The sequence below is a fragment of the Microcaecilia unicolor genome, chromosome 9 (genome assembly GCF_901765095.1).
Source record: "Microcaecilia unicolor chromosome 9, aMicUni1.1, whole genome shotgun sequence".
NCBI lineage: Eukaryota > Metazoa > Chordata > Amphibia > Gymnophiona > Siphonopidae > Microcaecilia > Microcaecilia unicolor.
The window spans coordinates 208,638,461-208,653,061 of NC_044039.1; the positions used below are offsets into that span (position 1 = coordinate 208,638,461).

At 41.4% G+C, this 14,601-nt stretch overlaps 1 protein-coding gene across 1 annotated transcript in view; it reads left to right on the forward strand.

The window, feature by feature from the left end:
• RPS6KA5 (ribosomal protein S6 kinase A5) overlaps nucleotides 1-11,935 on the forward strand; it is a 183,826-nt gene extending 171,891 nt beyond the window's left edge. Inside the window, exons 16-17 of the mRNA XM_030215299.1 lie at nucleotides 5,260-5,423; nucleotides 11,497-11,935. Coding sequence (XP_030071159.1) covers nucleotides 5,260-5,423; nucleotides 11,497-11,736 — 404 coding nt within the window. The 3' untranslated portion in view covers nucleotides 11,737-11,935. The remainder of the gene's footprint in view (nucleotides 1-5,259; nucleotides 5,424-11,496) is intronic.
• The last annotated feature ends 2,666 nt before the right edge of the window (nucleotides 11,936-14,601 follow it).

Sequence of the window (14,601 nt, forward strand, 5' to 3'; positions counted from 1 at the left end):
GTCCATTCATTAAATGTCACATGTAATAACACAGCTTATTCAAAATGTTTAAAGTTTAAAAATGGAGTTGAGACTATTTAGCATAGATGATATATAACATGGGGCTAAAACTGTATGTTGGCAGGCTCTTAAGTAGCTAATATCTTGTGTGTGTGTGTGTTTGCAATTTTCGGGCCCTTCTTTTTGGTTTTTGATGTTTTTATTTATGTATTAGTTATTAGGATTTGTTTACCGTCACCCAAGGCAGTATACAGCAAGAAGTCAAACATAGTCAGTAGAAAATTACAGCAGCAAACATGTTCAAGGAACAATACACATTATAGCATTATAACTATCTACAACGTTGTCATGATACACATTGAAACAGCTTAATAAAGATCATAGGGTGTAAGAGGAGGTGAACCATATAGACATAAAGTAGCAGGAGTTAGGTAGAAAAGAGGTGTCTAACTTAAGGGAAAATTGCACATGAAGTCAGAAAAGTTGCAGGAAAATTATTTTCAGCTAGAGTAGGAGTGGATGAGCAAGTCCTACTATATAGTATGTACAGCTGGTGCTAGTCCTTGTGTGTGTGACTAGCTAGTTAATTGCTTCTTTCTTTAAAAGTCTTGGGAGAAGATCCAAGCTTTTGCCTTCTTCCGGAGGTAGAGAGAGAGAGAGAGAGTCAGGGCCACCGGGGGGGGGGGGGGGGGGACAAAATTCCCCGGGCTCGCGTCCTGACAGGAGCCAGGAGAGAGAAAACTCCACCGCTTCAACCGAGCCCCCCTTGGAGGCTGGGGAGGACCTGGAGGAGCAACTCCAGCACTGCTCTTCTGCTCATTTGAATGGCTGCTTTTCCTCTCACCGCACATGCTCGGTTTTGAAACTGAGCATGCCCTGAGAGAAAAGCAGCCGCAGGGGCAGGCAATCGGCAGAAGAGCAGTGCTGGAGGAAGATGTCTTCTGCTGGCAGGGCCTCGGGATCCCCTACCAGCCAACAAGGTATTTTGCAGAAGTGATCTGGGGAGGGGCAGCAGCGATTGTGGGGGAGGCGGCGGCCCTGGAGTCTTGTATTAAGCAAAGTCTTTCTGGGAGTTTGTTCCAGAGGGTGGAGACTACTCCAGAGAAGGCTCATTGCTGGGTGTCTCATCATGTAATTTCCTTGGGAGAGGATGTTGTTTGGGATATTTCTTGAGAGGACTTTAGCAACCTTTGAGGTGTGTAGAAGGAGATCCTGTTCTTCAAGTATTCTGGCTCATTTTCTTTAAGAGCCTTGATGATCAGACATAGAGTTTAAATTTAGCCCTAGTAACCAGCAAAGTTTTTGTAGGAATATAATATGATCACATTGCTTACAATCTTCTACCAATCATGCTTTGGTATTCTAAATCAATTGGAGCAGGTGACTAAGTCTTTGTAGTCACATCAATATAGAGTGCATTACAGTTGTTATAGTGTCAACCACAGTGATAAGACTTGCGTTCTCAGAGTATGGACAGCATAGTTGTCACAGATGATAGAGGCAATGCCTGAAAGTTGCTTAGGTCTAGCTGTACCCCATTGTTCCTGGCTTGTGATATAAGCTTGGTTTTACAGGATTCAGCAATGTTTATTGTTTTAGCCCATTCTTGAATTGCTGTTAAACAGGTACTCAGTTGCTTCAGGGCTGTAAGTAAGTCTGGTTCATCAGGTATGAGCAGCTACACTTTAATCCGCATAGCTGTAGAACTGAGTATCCATCGACCGAATCAGCTTGGTTCAGGTCTTGAGGTAAATATTAAACAAGGTAGGTAAAGGTATTGATCCTTGTGGTACACCACAGATGAGTGCTGACAGAGATGATAAAGTGATGTACAATACTTAATAAACAGATCTCTAAATAGAGAAAGGAACACCAAAATTAACAGGAAAGAGGAAATAATAGAAAAAGAAGGGGAAACCCCCCATACACACGCAAGAGACACCAGAAGGCTGGTGGATCCCAGGATTGCTGATCAGATCTATCTGGACAGAGAAGGCTTTTTCAAAAAAAAAAAAAAAAAGCCTTCAGAAGAGTTTTAAATTTGGGGTAAGAGTTCTCTAATTGAATAAGGGGAGGAAGGGAGTTCCTTAGCATCGAGGCATTCCAGAAGAAGGCGTGACTGTGGGTTGGTTCATGATGGGCCTCTTTCAGTGAAGAAATTCGGAATAAACTGTCATTAAGTGATCAAAGAGTTCTAGGAGGGGTGTAGGAAACAAGAAGAGAAGATGGTGAACCAGAATAGTGGACCTTGTGAGCAAGAATAAGGATCTTATATTGAATATGGCAAGAAACAGGCAACCAATGTAGGTGGTTGACAAGAGGAGTAACATGATCAAATCTAGTGGCACGGGTAAGGATCTGAGCAGTAGTGTTTTGAATTGTCTCAAGACGGCGACTAGAATATTGCAGAAGAAGAATAGATAGTGTTACAGTACTCTAGTTGGTGAAATCACAAGTGCGTAGTCTAGATAGGGTCTGACAGATTTGAATTGTAATGAAACGAAGCAGGCTCTAGCAAGGGATGCAAGTTTATGGGAGAAAAGAGTTCCTGATCTAGAAAAACACCTAAGTATTTGAAGTGAGACACTAGGGAAATTGAAGAGTTTGAGAATACTGGGGAAAGAGATGGGGATGCAGAGGAACCAGTTATCCAGCAGGCAGTGATTTTAAAAGGGTTCAGGACAAGTCGATTGTTAGTTAACCAGGACTTGATAACAGTTAAAGCTACATTGAGATTAGTCAGGTCTGGGCTCAGTGAATGCATTTTGACTGTTGCCTGACTGATAGATAGGATCTGAACCAGACAGGTACTGTGCCACTGAAACCTGTTTCTGCCAGTCATGCTGGCATGATGTTGTGGTCTACAGAGTCAGAAGCAACTTTGAAATCCAGCAATACTAAAACTGAGGTGAATCCTGAGTCTCGATTTTTGTGAAGATCATCTAATATAGATATGAGGAGATTGGTGTGGATCTAGCCAGTTTCTCTGTTCTAGCCAATCATTGAGCTGACTGCAGACTTGTTCTATCAGTTTTCCTAGAAATGGAATATAAAATACTGGTCTGTAACTTTCAAAGTAGTCGTTATCTAGATTGTTCTTTAGCATAGGATGCACCATTGTCCTTTTTAATGTTGTTAATAGTTCTGTTAGAAAAAGAAGAGTTCATGATTTATGTGGCCTTTGCTTATGAGGCCCTTGCTTGCCTGCTACATTATCTTTGATGGGCAGGTATCAAGGATGCAGGTGGCTAGACAGAGGCCTCTTAGCATTTTGTCAAAGCCTTCCACTGTTATCAGGTTAAGAAGAGTCCTGTACATTTATGTAAGGAGAGGGCAAGTTTAGAATGCGATATAGTCTTGTAGTCCGCAAATACTGCAAGGTTCAATGTAGATAACAATATAAGAAGCTGAAAGTCAGTTTGTGCACTCCTGGTTAACTGACAGGAGACTGCCTTTAAATCCTGGCAGAGACTTTTAATTTTCTTGGCAAAGTATGCATCAAATTCATTTTCAAATGGGCAGGATAGTTCTGTTGTGGGGGTTGTAGTATGCTGTTGACTATGCTGAATAGGTGCTTGACTGAATTGGCAGCCTGTTCAATGCATCAAGAGTAATATTGTTTTTTGGCTGCTGTTAAGGCTTGGCAGTACTTGTTTCCTACAGTTTAATCAGTCCTCGTGCAGGCAAACTTTATGCCGCCATCTTTACATTTTCTGTCCTTCACAGTTAAATTTCTAAAGTTTTAGAAAGGGTTTGTGATTGGGGCATAAGACTTTTTTTTTTTTAAGTGGTGTAGTTTTCTCTAGGGCTTTAGTTAAGTACTAGCTGTTAAGCCCGTAAAAACAGGTGAGTATTGCAGCCCTCCTCTCTCCCCTGGCCTCACCCCGTCCACCGATCCTCCCCCCCATATCCAACTACCTTCCTCTTTCCCTTGGCCTCCCCCTCCCCCCATGTCCAGCAACCATCCTCTCTGCCCTGCTCTCACCCCATGTCCAGCAACCATGCCCTCTCCCCATGTCCAGCTACCCTCCTCGCCGCTGCTTCTTCCCCCCTCCATGCCGGGCCCCCTGCACTGACCTGACAGCGCCTCTCACCTCCGTGTGAAAGCGCTGCTGCTGCCTACAGCGCTTCCACACGGAGGCGAGAGGCGCTGTCAGGTCAGTGTAGGGGGCCCGATACGGAGGGGGGCAGGAGCGGCGGCAGGGATGGGGGGGAGGGTGGAGGTTGGTTCGTGCAATGTTCATTTCCAGGCGGCAGAAGCGGCGTCCGACAGTCCAACTCCGTTTCCCTCTCTGTTCCGCCCTCTGACGTCATGACGTCTTGACGCGAGGGCGGGACAGAGGGAAGTCTGTACTGCGCATTTGCAGGTGAGTCGGTCACTTGCCGTTTATATGTTTGATGTGTTCCAGATATCAACCTGCTTTTGACACTGTAGTTGTCTTTCCATCCACGTGGGGATAGCCCAAGGCCTCTAGAAGATTCTCAGCAGTCAGATTTTTCTTGTCTCTGATCTTCAGAGACATATGCTTCAGGTGTTCACTTAGAGAAAATTTGATTAGAAAGTGGTTGTCCATGATAGAGGTGTTATTTCAAAACCACTATCCCAGACCCCTTGCAAAACATCTAGTCTAGTATATGACCCTTTTGATGGATTGGAGAATTGTGAATCCCGGTGCTGTCATCGTATGTAGGAAGATAACTATGGTGGTATCTGGGGTTTCAATATATATATTCGTGATTACCAGCCTAGGGAAGCTCAAGGTCCCTTCTGTAATCAGCTTGAGGCGCTCTTGCACAGATGATGTGTTATTACAAAGTGTTCAGTATGTCATTACTCTCCACCATCCACCCTTCTTTCTGTATTTTTTTTTTATTTTCTGAGATTGCTCTTTAGTTTTCCATATTGGAACCTTATTTCATATCTGCTTGTTCTAGAACTTGTTTTGTGTATTACTAATACATTTTAGATATTTGAATACCTCCTGTCATATCTTCGCTGTCTCTTATCTCCAGGGTATGTGTCTTCAGATTTCTAAGCTTATTTATATAAAATCCATAAAAATGAAATCATAAATATTAAATAAAAAGAGACTTGTTCACTCCCAGTTCAGAATATTTGCTTTAGCCTAGCATGCGTGCAAGAAAGCTATATAACATCAAGAAAGACTAATAGGTTACACATTTTTTTGCTATGTTTAAATTGAAAGATATTGAAATTATATGCAATAAACAGAAGCACCATATTTTTTTTTCTGTTAGGACTTCTAACTGTGGATCCTAATAAAAGAAGCAAAATGTCAAGCTTGAGATATAATGAATGGCTTCAGGATGGCAGCCAGCTCTCATCCAATCCTCTCATGACACCTGACATCTTGGGATCTTCAGGAGCTGTTGTTCATACTTATGTCAAAGCAACATTTCATGTAAGGCTGAGTATCCCTTACTTTTCTCAGGCTGGCTCTGTGGCTGTGAATGGTGCTAAGGTAGCTTCCAGCTTATAAAAAGAGGGCTGAGGACTCCATTGTGTTTATCCTAGTGTTTAATGCCTGGTCAAAAATTAGCATGCAAACAACTTTAGAACTGCAAATTGTTCTTTTAAGGAAAGGAAATTGCTGTAGTGCTTGGCCTTTGTAAGATAAACGTAGAAGAGAACACAAGGAAAGAAATGAAAGCATCACAATCTTCATCTGACTGTCTTCTGGAGATGAAAGGGAAATGGGACTTGATATACCGCTTTTCTGAGGTTTTTGCAGCTACATTCAAAGCGGTTTACATATATTCAGGTACTTATTTTGTACCAGGGGCAATGGAGGGTTAAGTGACTTGCCCAGAGTCACAAGGAGCTGCAGTGGGAATTGAACTCAGTTCCCCAGGATCAAAGTCCACTAAGGAGAACCCTTTTAATGGAGGATAAGCAAAAAATATCTTTTCCAATATTTAGGTTCACTGTTCCCTCACTGTTTACTAAGCAGTGTGGCAGTGCCGACATAGCCCATTCAAAGTAAATGGGCTGCGTCGGCATTAGCACACGCAGCCACTAATGTGGCTTAGTAAACGGAGTAATTTATAAATTATTTTACATCTCACCTAATCATTGTTAGAGAATATTTGATTCATCTAGTTCAGTTTGATGCTCAGGCAAGTAGTTTTAAGTCACAGAATAAGCACCCTGGGAACCTGAATTGAGAGCATTGCAGAGAAAGAGGACAGCCTCAGAAGGGAGGCTTTTAATACCTGTTTATAAGAGCACTACAGCTGTTATTGTGATACAGTTTCTTTTGTTGCCTCAGACATGTGGAGGGGCATTTTCAATATGATGTCTAAATCTGCTTTTGGACGTTTTGCGAAAAACATCCAAAAGTCCAGTAGCAAACATGGCCAATATCAAACCAGAAAAACATCCTTTTGTTTCAAAAATGGACGTTTGCTAGACATTTATATGCTCATTGCATCTATCTTTTAAGACCGTTAAAAAAAAAAATAGTCCAAGGAAAAAATGCACAAAAACAAGCCATTGGGATGTATGAGGTGCCAACATTCTTAACAGACTGGTCAAACAAACATTCCAGCAGAGCAGTTGGGCACCCTAGGGGCACTGTAGTGGACTTCACATAAAAGATCCCAGGTACACATCTCGCTGTTACCCCCTTATATTTTATGGTGACCCTCTAAAACCCACAAAAAAACTGCTTTCCACTATTCCAGAACCTGTGGAAATAGTTGTGTTCATCAACCAGCAGGTAGAGATAAAGAACTGAAAACTGAGCTGAGACATCTCTCTCTTTGCATCCAGTCCAGCTTCTCAGTATTTTCTATCATTAGCAGGTGGATGGACACACTTTTCAGCCTCTGGTTCTGAGTGCTTTGCTCCTGGTCCAGTTGATCAACTGGTCCCCAGTTGAGCTTTGCGAATGGCTTGAGTCTGCAGAATCATATCTAGAGGTCTTCAGACCCCTTTCTCTGTTGCCCCACAAATTTACTACTTCTTGTCTCTCCTGTATCCTGTGGAGCTGTCCTTTTCCAGCACAACAACCTTAAAAATAAAAAAAAGAAAGAAGAAAAGAGGTTTGCTGGAGAGCGTGAGACAGAGTATCAGTCCTGAGCCTCTCTCATCTGTGGTAAGACTTGTGGAGTCTGTGAGCTTGGGGGGGGGGGGGGAGGGGGAGCAGCCGGTAGTGGTAAGTCCAACTAAAGTTTGATTCAGACCCGCTTGGAGGGTTGCAGGTTCTACTTGGTGCATTCAGTTGCATCAGAATCTTTGTTTTCTCCAGAGTTTATATTGTCCCTACACCAGGCTGATTTACTGAAGCAAGGACAGTCAGATTTTCTACAGTGCTTCAGTTTCTTGCTCTACTGCCCCTCCGATTCCTAAGAGATTCTCATTTAGACCTCCAGGAATGGGCAGTGAGGCTATCTCGGCTTCTCCCTCCTTATTTGATGTGGCCAGGGTCTATTCAGAAGAGGAATTCTTGGCCCTCCTCTATCAAGATTGCAATAGAACCAGTTCCTCCGCTGGACAGGGGTTGAGGATTCTACTCCAGATATTTTCTGATTCCCAGAAAGACAGGAGAAATACATCCAATTCTCGATCTACGAGACTTAAACAGATTTCTCCACAAAGAAAAGTTTCGTATGGTATCTCTGGAGTCACTACTCCCCATGATACACCTCATCGATTGGCTTTGCCCTTTAGACCTCAAGGAGGCATATACCCACATAGCTATTCTACCCGCTCACAGGAAATATCTTCGGTTCCGCTATGGGTCTTACCATTTGGCACGGCCTCAGCACCTCAAGTGTTCACGAAGTGTCTGGTAGTATGGTAGTAGTAGCTGCAGGACTTCGGGGATGGGACATCCACATCTTCCCTTACCTGGATGACTGGTTAATCATGGCAGCCATTCAGAAATCTGCCACCGATTCCATGAAGTCGACAGTACAACTTCTAGAACTCCTTGGATTTGTAGTTAACTTCCCAAAATCGCATCTTTAACCAGTACAGACTTTGGCATTCATTGGGGCTTTTCTCGATGCAACTCAATTTCGAACATTCCTTCCTCAGCAGAGGACAAACAATATAATACATCTCGCCACTCAGGTATCCCAAGTGACTCATATCTGCATGTCAGGTGCTCTGCCTTCTTGGTCACATGGCCGCAACAGTTCATGTAACACCATTGGCTCGCCTTCGCTTTCGAAGTCCTCAATGGACGCTCTCCTTGCAATGGACTCAGGCCACGGGGCCCCTTTCTGTCCGTATCCAGGTGACTCCGCAGCACCGCCACTATCTTCAGTGGTGGATGATTTATTTATTTATTTATTGCATTTGTATCCCACATTTTCCCACCTCTTTGCAGGCTCAATGTGGCTTACAATATATCATGTGTAGTGGGAATATGCTAAAAAATAGACATTTAGTGTTACAAAAGGATATTGGGCAACATGATAATGATAAAACATAAAAATAATATAACAATCAGATATTGTAAGACAGTTCTAATATGTGTAGAAGTTGTGTATATTCACATTGGTTGGTCTTTGAGATATGCCTTGTTAAAGAGATGGGTCTTCAGTAGTTTGCGGAAGTTCGTTAGTTCGTGGATCGCTTTTAAGTTGCACGGCAGTGCGTTCCATAGCTGTGTGCTCAGGTAGTTAAAGTTTGACACATGCATTAGTTTGTATTTTAGACCTTTGCAGTTAGGGAAGTGTAGATCAAGGAATGTGCGGGATGATCTTCTGGCATTCCTGGGTGGTAAGTCTATCAGGTCTAACATGTAGGCTGGTGCATCTCCGTGAATGATTTTGTGAACTAGGGAGCATATTTTGAACGTGATGCGTTCTTTGAGTGGGAGCCAGTGTAGTTTTTCTCATAGTGGCTTAGCACTTTCATATTTTGTTTTGCCGAATATGATGTCATGCAGTCTAACCTGAGGCCTCCCATTCCAACCCCTTCCACATCTGAAGGTTCTCATCACAGATGCTTTCATGACAGGGTGGCGAAAACACCTCGATGGTCTCTGTACACAGAGTTTTTGGACCCCACAAGAACAGAGATATATCGTCGGTTTTCTGGAGTTGTAAGCAGTCTGGAATTCTCTCAAAACCTTCCAGGATCAAATTCTCAACCAGGTAATACCAGTACACACAGGTGGTATAGCAAATTTTAATAAACATAAACAATCAGATGGCGATGGGATGGAATGGGATCTTACCTCCTCAGTCAACAAGCAGTCCAGATATTTGGCAGCTTCCCAAAACATCTTCCACAGAGTTGTTTACTTAGCTGGAAACCTCTTAAGTTGCTCAGTCCTATATCATGTTCTCTACCTACTCTGATTGATACCTCCTCCATCTTTCCAATTCTGGGCTCAACTCAGTCAGAGTACATTTGAGTGCATTTCATGCTAAACTTGATAATAGACCAATTGCAGTGTATCCCTTGATGGCTAAATTCATTAAAGGTTTATATCACACTAAACCTCCCATCAAACTGCTTCTGGTGGTATGGGATGTCAACGTTGTCCTCACCTCTCATGAAACCTCTGTTCGAACCCTTACGTTCTTGTTCTCTAAAATTCCTAACTTATAAAGGATTGTTCTTGATAGTTTACTTCTGCCAGAAGTCAGTGTGCTCCAAGGCCTTACAGCATACCCAGTATGGAAGATAAAACAACAAGGCAGACCTTGTAAAAAAAACACAGCTTGTATTAACAGATTAAAAGTTCTCAGAATTTAAATTTAAAATGCCTGACATGACCATGTTTTGCCAGTACAAAATGTCTGTGTGAGGGGCAGTGAGTCACTGTAAATGAAAATAAAATCATTTAGTATCTAATAACAAATTCCTATAAGAGCATAATAATACATAAATAAACTTTAAAAACACAAGAGGAACTCTCAGAAGAACTCTTAATAATACCACCATACTAAAAAAAACTAGGGTTTCTTTTACAAAATCGTGCTAGCGATTCCCATGCAGCAAATGGGAGGAAGCCCATTGGAATTGAATGGGTTTCCTCTCAATTGCCGTGTGGGAATAGCTAGTGTGGCTTAGTAAAAGAGGCCCCTAATGTCTGGTTGCTAAAACGATGTATAAGGGTAAAACAGTACAAAAATCAGAAAGGCTTACCTGGCTGTCACCATTGTGTGTGGTGTGTGCTGTCAGCATTATTATTTGCACTCGCCATTGAGCCACTGGCTCAGATGATTCGAGCCCAACCAGATATCCGAGGGGTTACTATAGGAAATGAAGAATATAAGCTGATACTTTTCGCTGACAATATTTTACTTACCCTAACAGACTGATAATTTCCTTCTGCAGGTGTTCCACAAGTTGCAACACTGTGGGCAAGTTTCTGGGTTTTGGGTAAATATGACCAAATCGAAGATCATGGGCTTCTGTTCGGCTTCCGATATGGCCCGCTCGCTGCAGCACCAATTCCTCTTTCGATGGACTATATGATGTCTTCGATACCTGGGAATTAATATTATGCCTACCTTGCAGGGCCTATATGAAGCTAACTTCCCTCTCAAGATGTGGGAATTATTTCTCGAGTTAGAACGCTGGGAAGGTTTAGAGCTATTATGGCTGGGGAGGGTACATGCAATTAAAATGATGATTTTACCCAAACGTTTATACTTATTTCTAGTTTTGCCATTGCCTGTCCTTAAACAATTTTTCCGACAGCTAAACGTCTTTGCTTATATATGGAAGTGTAAGCCACCGACGTGTACAGGCAGATGTCCTACAGTATATCAATCTAAGCTGAAAGGAGGCACAGGAGTCCCCAATTTTTTCCTCTGCTTTCAAGCAGCACAATTGCGGCTGCTTGCAGAGTGGATCGCTGACTGCAAAAATTCTTGGCTTCGGATAGAATTGGTTGGGATCTAGACAATTAAGTTCTTTTCTTTGGCTGCTGGTAAAACAGCTGTTTGCACTCCTGGGGGAGGCCCCATTGGCTGTGCGATATCTGATTCAAACAATGGTTACCAAAATGACTTTGGAGTTAATAAAAACATGTGTTCCATGTATGTGTTGCAATGATGTCATAGGGGACAACATGGCTGCTGCAACTAAAAAAGAAATCTAAAAAGAGTCCCTAAATCTTTGTTTAAGCAAAGTGAAAGTATAAACATGGAGAGCAGAAGCAGCTTATGTGGCTCTTATAAATAAAACTGCTTTTTGACCATTTTTAAATTGCAATTAAAATAGGCAAAAACAAGATGGCCACTGTAATTAAAAACATTAATAATTCCGTTAGACATGCTCCTTTTGGAAAACAAATTACATATTCATGAATGGCATGAGCTAAGCTTTCAGATGATACTTAATCCTATTTTTGAAGCATAAGAAATCAGTTTTGTGGAGCTTCTTGATAGCAAATTCATGTCATAATTTACACATTTTATAGAAATGTGGATTAGAATTTTGTTGTATGAGGGAACAGTAGAAAGTTTACAATTTCTTTAATTAGGAATTTTTTTTTTTTTTTACAGGCCTTTAACAAGTACAAAAGGGAGGGCTTTCGTCTCCAGAATGTGGACAAGGCACCTCTGGCAAAGAGAAGGAAGATGAAGCAAACTAGTACCAGCACTGAGACTCGCAGCAGCTCCAGTGAAAGCTCACATTCGTCTTCCTCTCACTGTCATGGTAAAATTTCACCCACAAAAGTACGGCAGCCAGCTAATCCCAGTGCCAGCAATAACCCTGAAACCATCTTCCAGTTCACAGACTGACAACAGAATAAGTGTAAAACTTGCCTCACAGTGGTGGAGCCTGCAGCATCCAGATCATAGGCATGAGGTTATTACTTTTGCATCACCTTTATTTTAACCCTGTCTATACATAGCTCTAATTTTTGGGTACCAATTTAGTTATAAATGCAAGAACACTTATGTATACTTTCAGTGCTAACATCTGTAGTAGAGGGCTGTATCTTCCAATACTTAGCTAAGTCCCATAAGCCAAGTAAAGTATCCTGAGCCAAAGATGGAGACTTATGACAGGGTAAGTTATATGGGCTATAGAGTTTGGGGTTGTTTTTTTTTTTTCGAAAGGGGTAAAAAAAAAAAGAGGTAAATCTGTTTTTGCCTCTATACCCTTTAACTCAATTTTTCATCAGTGAAACCATGCTTGCTCTATTGCAGATGGAGTTGCCTGAAAAGCTCTGCTGATAGTAACTTTCCATTTAGAAAAAAAAAAATCTTAGCATCACAAACACAGCACATTACATTCTTTTTTTTTGTTTGTTTAATACCAGAAACTGCCGCCGATATTGAATATACAGAACCTATGGGGTAAAGAATTCAGTTACCCAGGAGACTTACTTCTTACTTATTCTTTTGTACTAGATTTTTAAAAAAAGGTTTTACATCTGTGTTGCACAAAGACACTCAAGCTAAATAGCTTTTGTTATGGTGCTATTTTTTCTTTGAACTTTCATTCAAGCATAAACAAGTAGCAGGTAAAGAATACAGGATTTGAGCATTCTCAGAGGGTAGCACTATTTTCTGAATTCCATATGCTAAATTTGTCTGCCTTTGAATATGTTCAGTCCAGCTTAAGCATTCACACAGCCTTTTTCTGCAAGCGTATTAATGCATGATCTGTGGCTATATGAAAAATTGTTTTGTATATTTTATGAAGTCCAAAAGAAGGATAAAGGCCCCACGTAACACAGCAACCAAATGAAGAAAAGCGAGGTAAAAAGTCAAACGAAGACAATCCAAATTCTGTAACAAATGGTCTTTACAAGTGATCAACCAAACTCCATGGCACAATCATATGATTAAAGACCATTTGTATATTTTACATTACATTTTGAATTGTACAGTGCTTTGCTATATGATCTTACCTCATTTATCCCTGGATTCTGTATAGTTCACCCAAATTTGCAGTATAAACTAATTAGATAATTAGGCACAAACAATCAATGATTGGAGTTGACAAGCACTTAATTGGCAGTAATTAAGAGTTCTGTGCAGATTTTCCTTATACCCTATTCTATAACATGTGCATCTAAATTTCATAGCATGCAACTCCAAAGGGGGCGTAGCCATGGGAGAGGCATTGGCGTTCTCAGGAATTTTGTGCAATGTTATACAATACTTGCATTTGTGGACCTAACTACCAGTTGGGCGCAAGCATTTATACCAGCTTTTGGGAGGCATAAGTGCTTTTATTCAAAATGAGGTGCAAGAAGTGCACCAAGTTAGTATTATGTAAAGGGCGCTTTGTGCAGAAATCCAGAGGAAATGTACGAGATAGAAGGTGAGAGATTGATAAGCCCAGCTCAGGGAAGGACCTTGGGATAATGGTATTTGAGGATCTCAAGGTGGCAAAACAATGTGACAAGGCAGTAATCATGGCCAGAAGGATGCTAAGCTTCAAAGAGAGGGGTATAACCAGCAGAAGAAAGGAAGTGTTGATGCTCCTGTACAAGTCATTAGTGAGGCCCTACTTGGAGTATTGTGTTTAGTTTTGGAGTCCGTATCTTGTTACGGATGTAAAAGCGATGAAAATGGTATGGCGTTTGCTCCACAAGTCTTATGAGAAGAAACTTGATAACATGAAGATGTATACCCCAGAGGAAAGGATCTATAGAGGCAATATAATACAGACAATTTAAATATTTGAAAGATATTAATATACAAACAAACCTTGTTCCAGAGATGGGGAAGCAGTAGAACAAGAGGAAATGAATTGAAGTTGCAAGGGGACCAACTCGGGAATAACATCAGGAAATTTTCACGAAGAGAGTGGTAGATATCTGGAATGCCCTCCTGAAGGAGGTGGCGTTGATGAAAACTGCATCAGAATTCAAAAATGCGTACAATAAACACAAAGGAATCCTAGATGGAACGAGACTAGAACCAAACAAACTTAGTGGTGCTTAGATGTCAACTCCAGTAATTGGGAAATTAAACCAGTGCTGGGCCTACTTCTATAGTCTATGCCCCCGATCATAGCTGGACAGATCTGGATGGGCTGGAGTGGGGCCTCGATGACAGCTTCAGTAATTGGGGAACAAGGCCAGTGCTGGGCAGACTTCTACAGTCTGAGCCCTGAAAATGGCAAGGACAGATCAAGATCAAGCATGCCTGTGTAATATCCCATCAAAACAGGTGCTATGAGTTTATCTTGTTGGGCAGACTGATTGGACCATACAGGTCTACTTCTGTTGCTACTAAGTTTTATAGTGCCACTAAAAGTAGATCGTCCCTTCTCTGTGGAGCTTATAATCTAGTCGAGACACACTGACAAGAAAAATAAGAGATTTCAGGAAAGATATTTATTACAATAATAACGGTTAAATTTGGGGAGACTGTGATCAGGTAAAGCCAGGGTTTAAGATTTAAAAGCAGCTTCAAAAGTTGTAGTCTGGGTTTTTTGTCTCTCAAAAATTCTTATCTTACAGTATTGCTGAGGATGTACTGTGTCTGAGGGAGGAGAAGCAGCAGAAGGGATCCAGGGAAGAAGGCATTATAGGAACCAAAAGAAGATTGGCATAGATAGTGTTTGTATCTTGTATGATTCAAGCTAACACAAAACTAACAAAGTGAATTAGCAGGTAAAAGAAAATTCTCTTCCAGTGCAATATT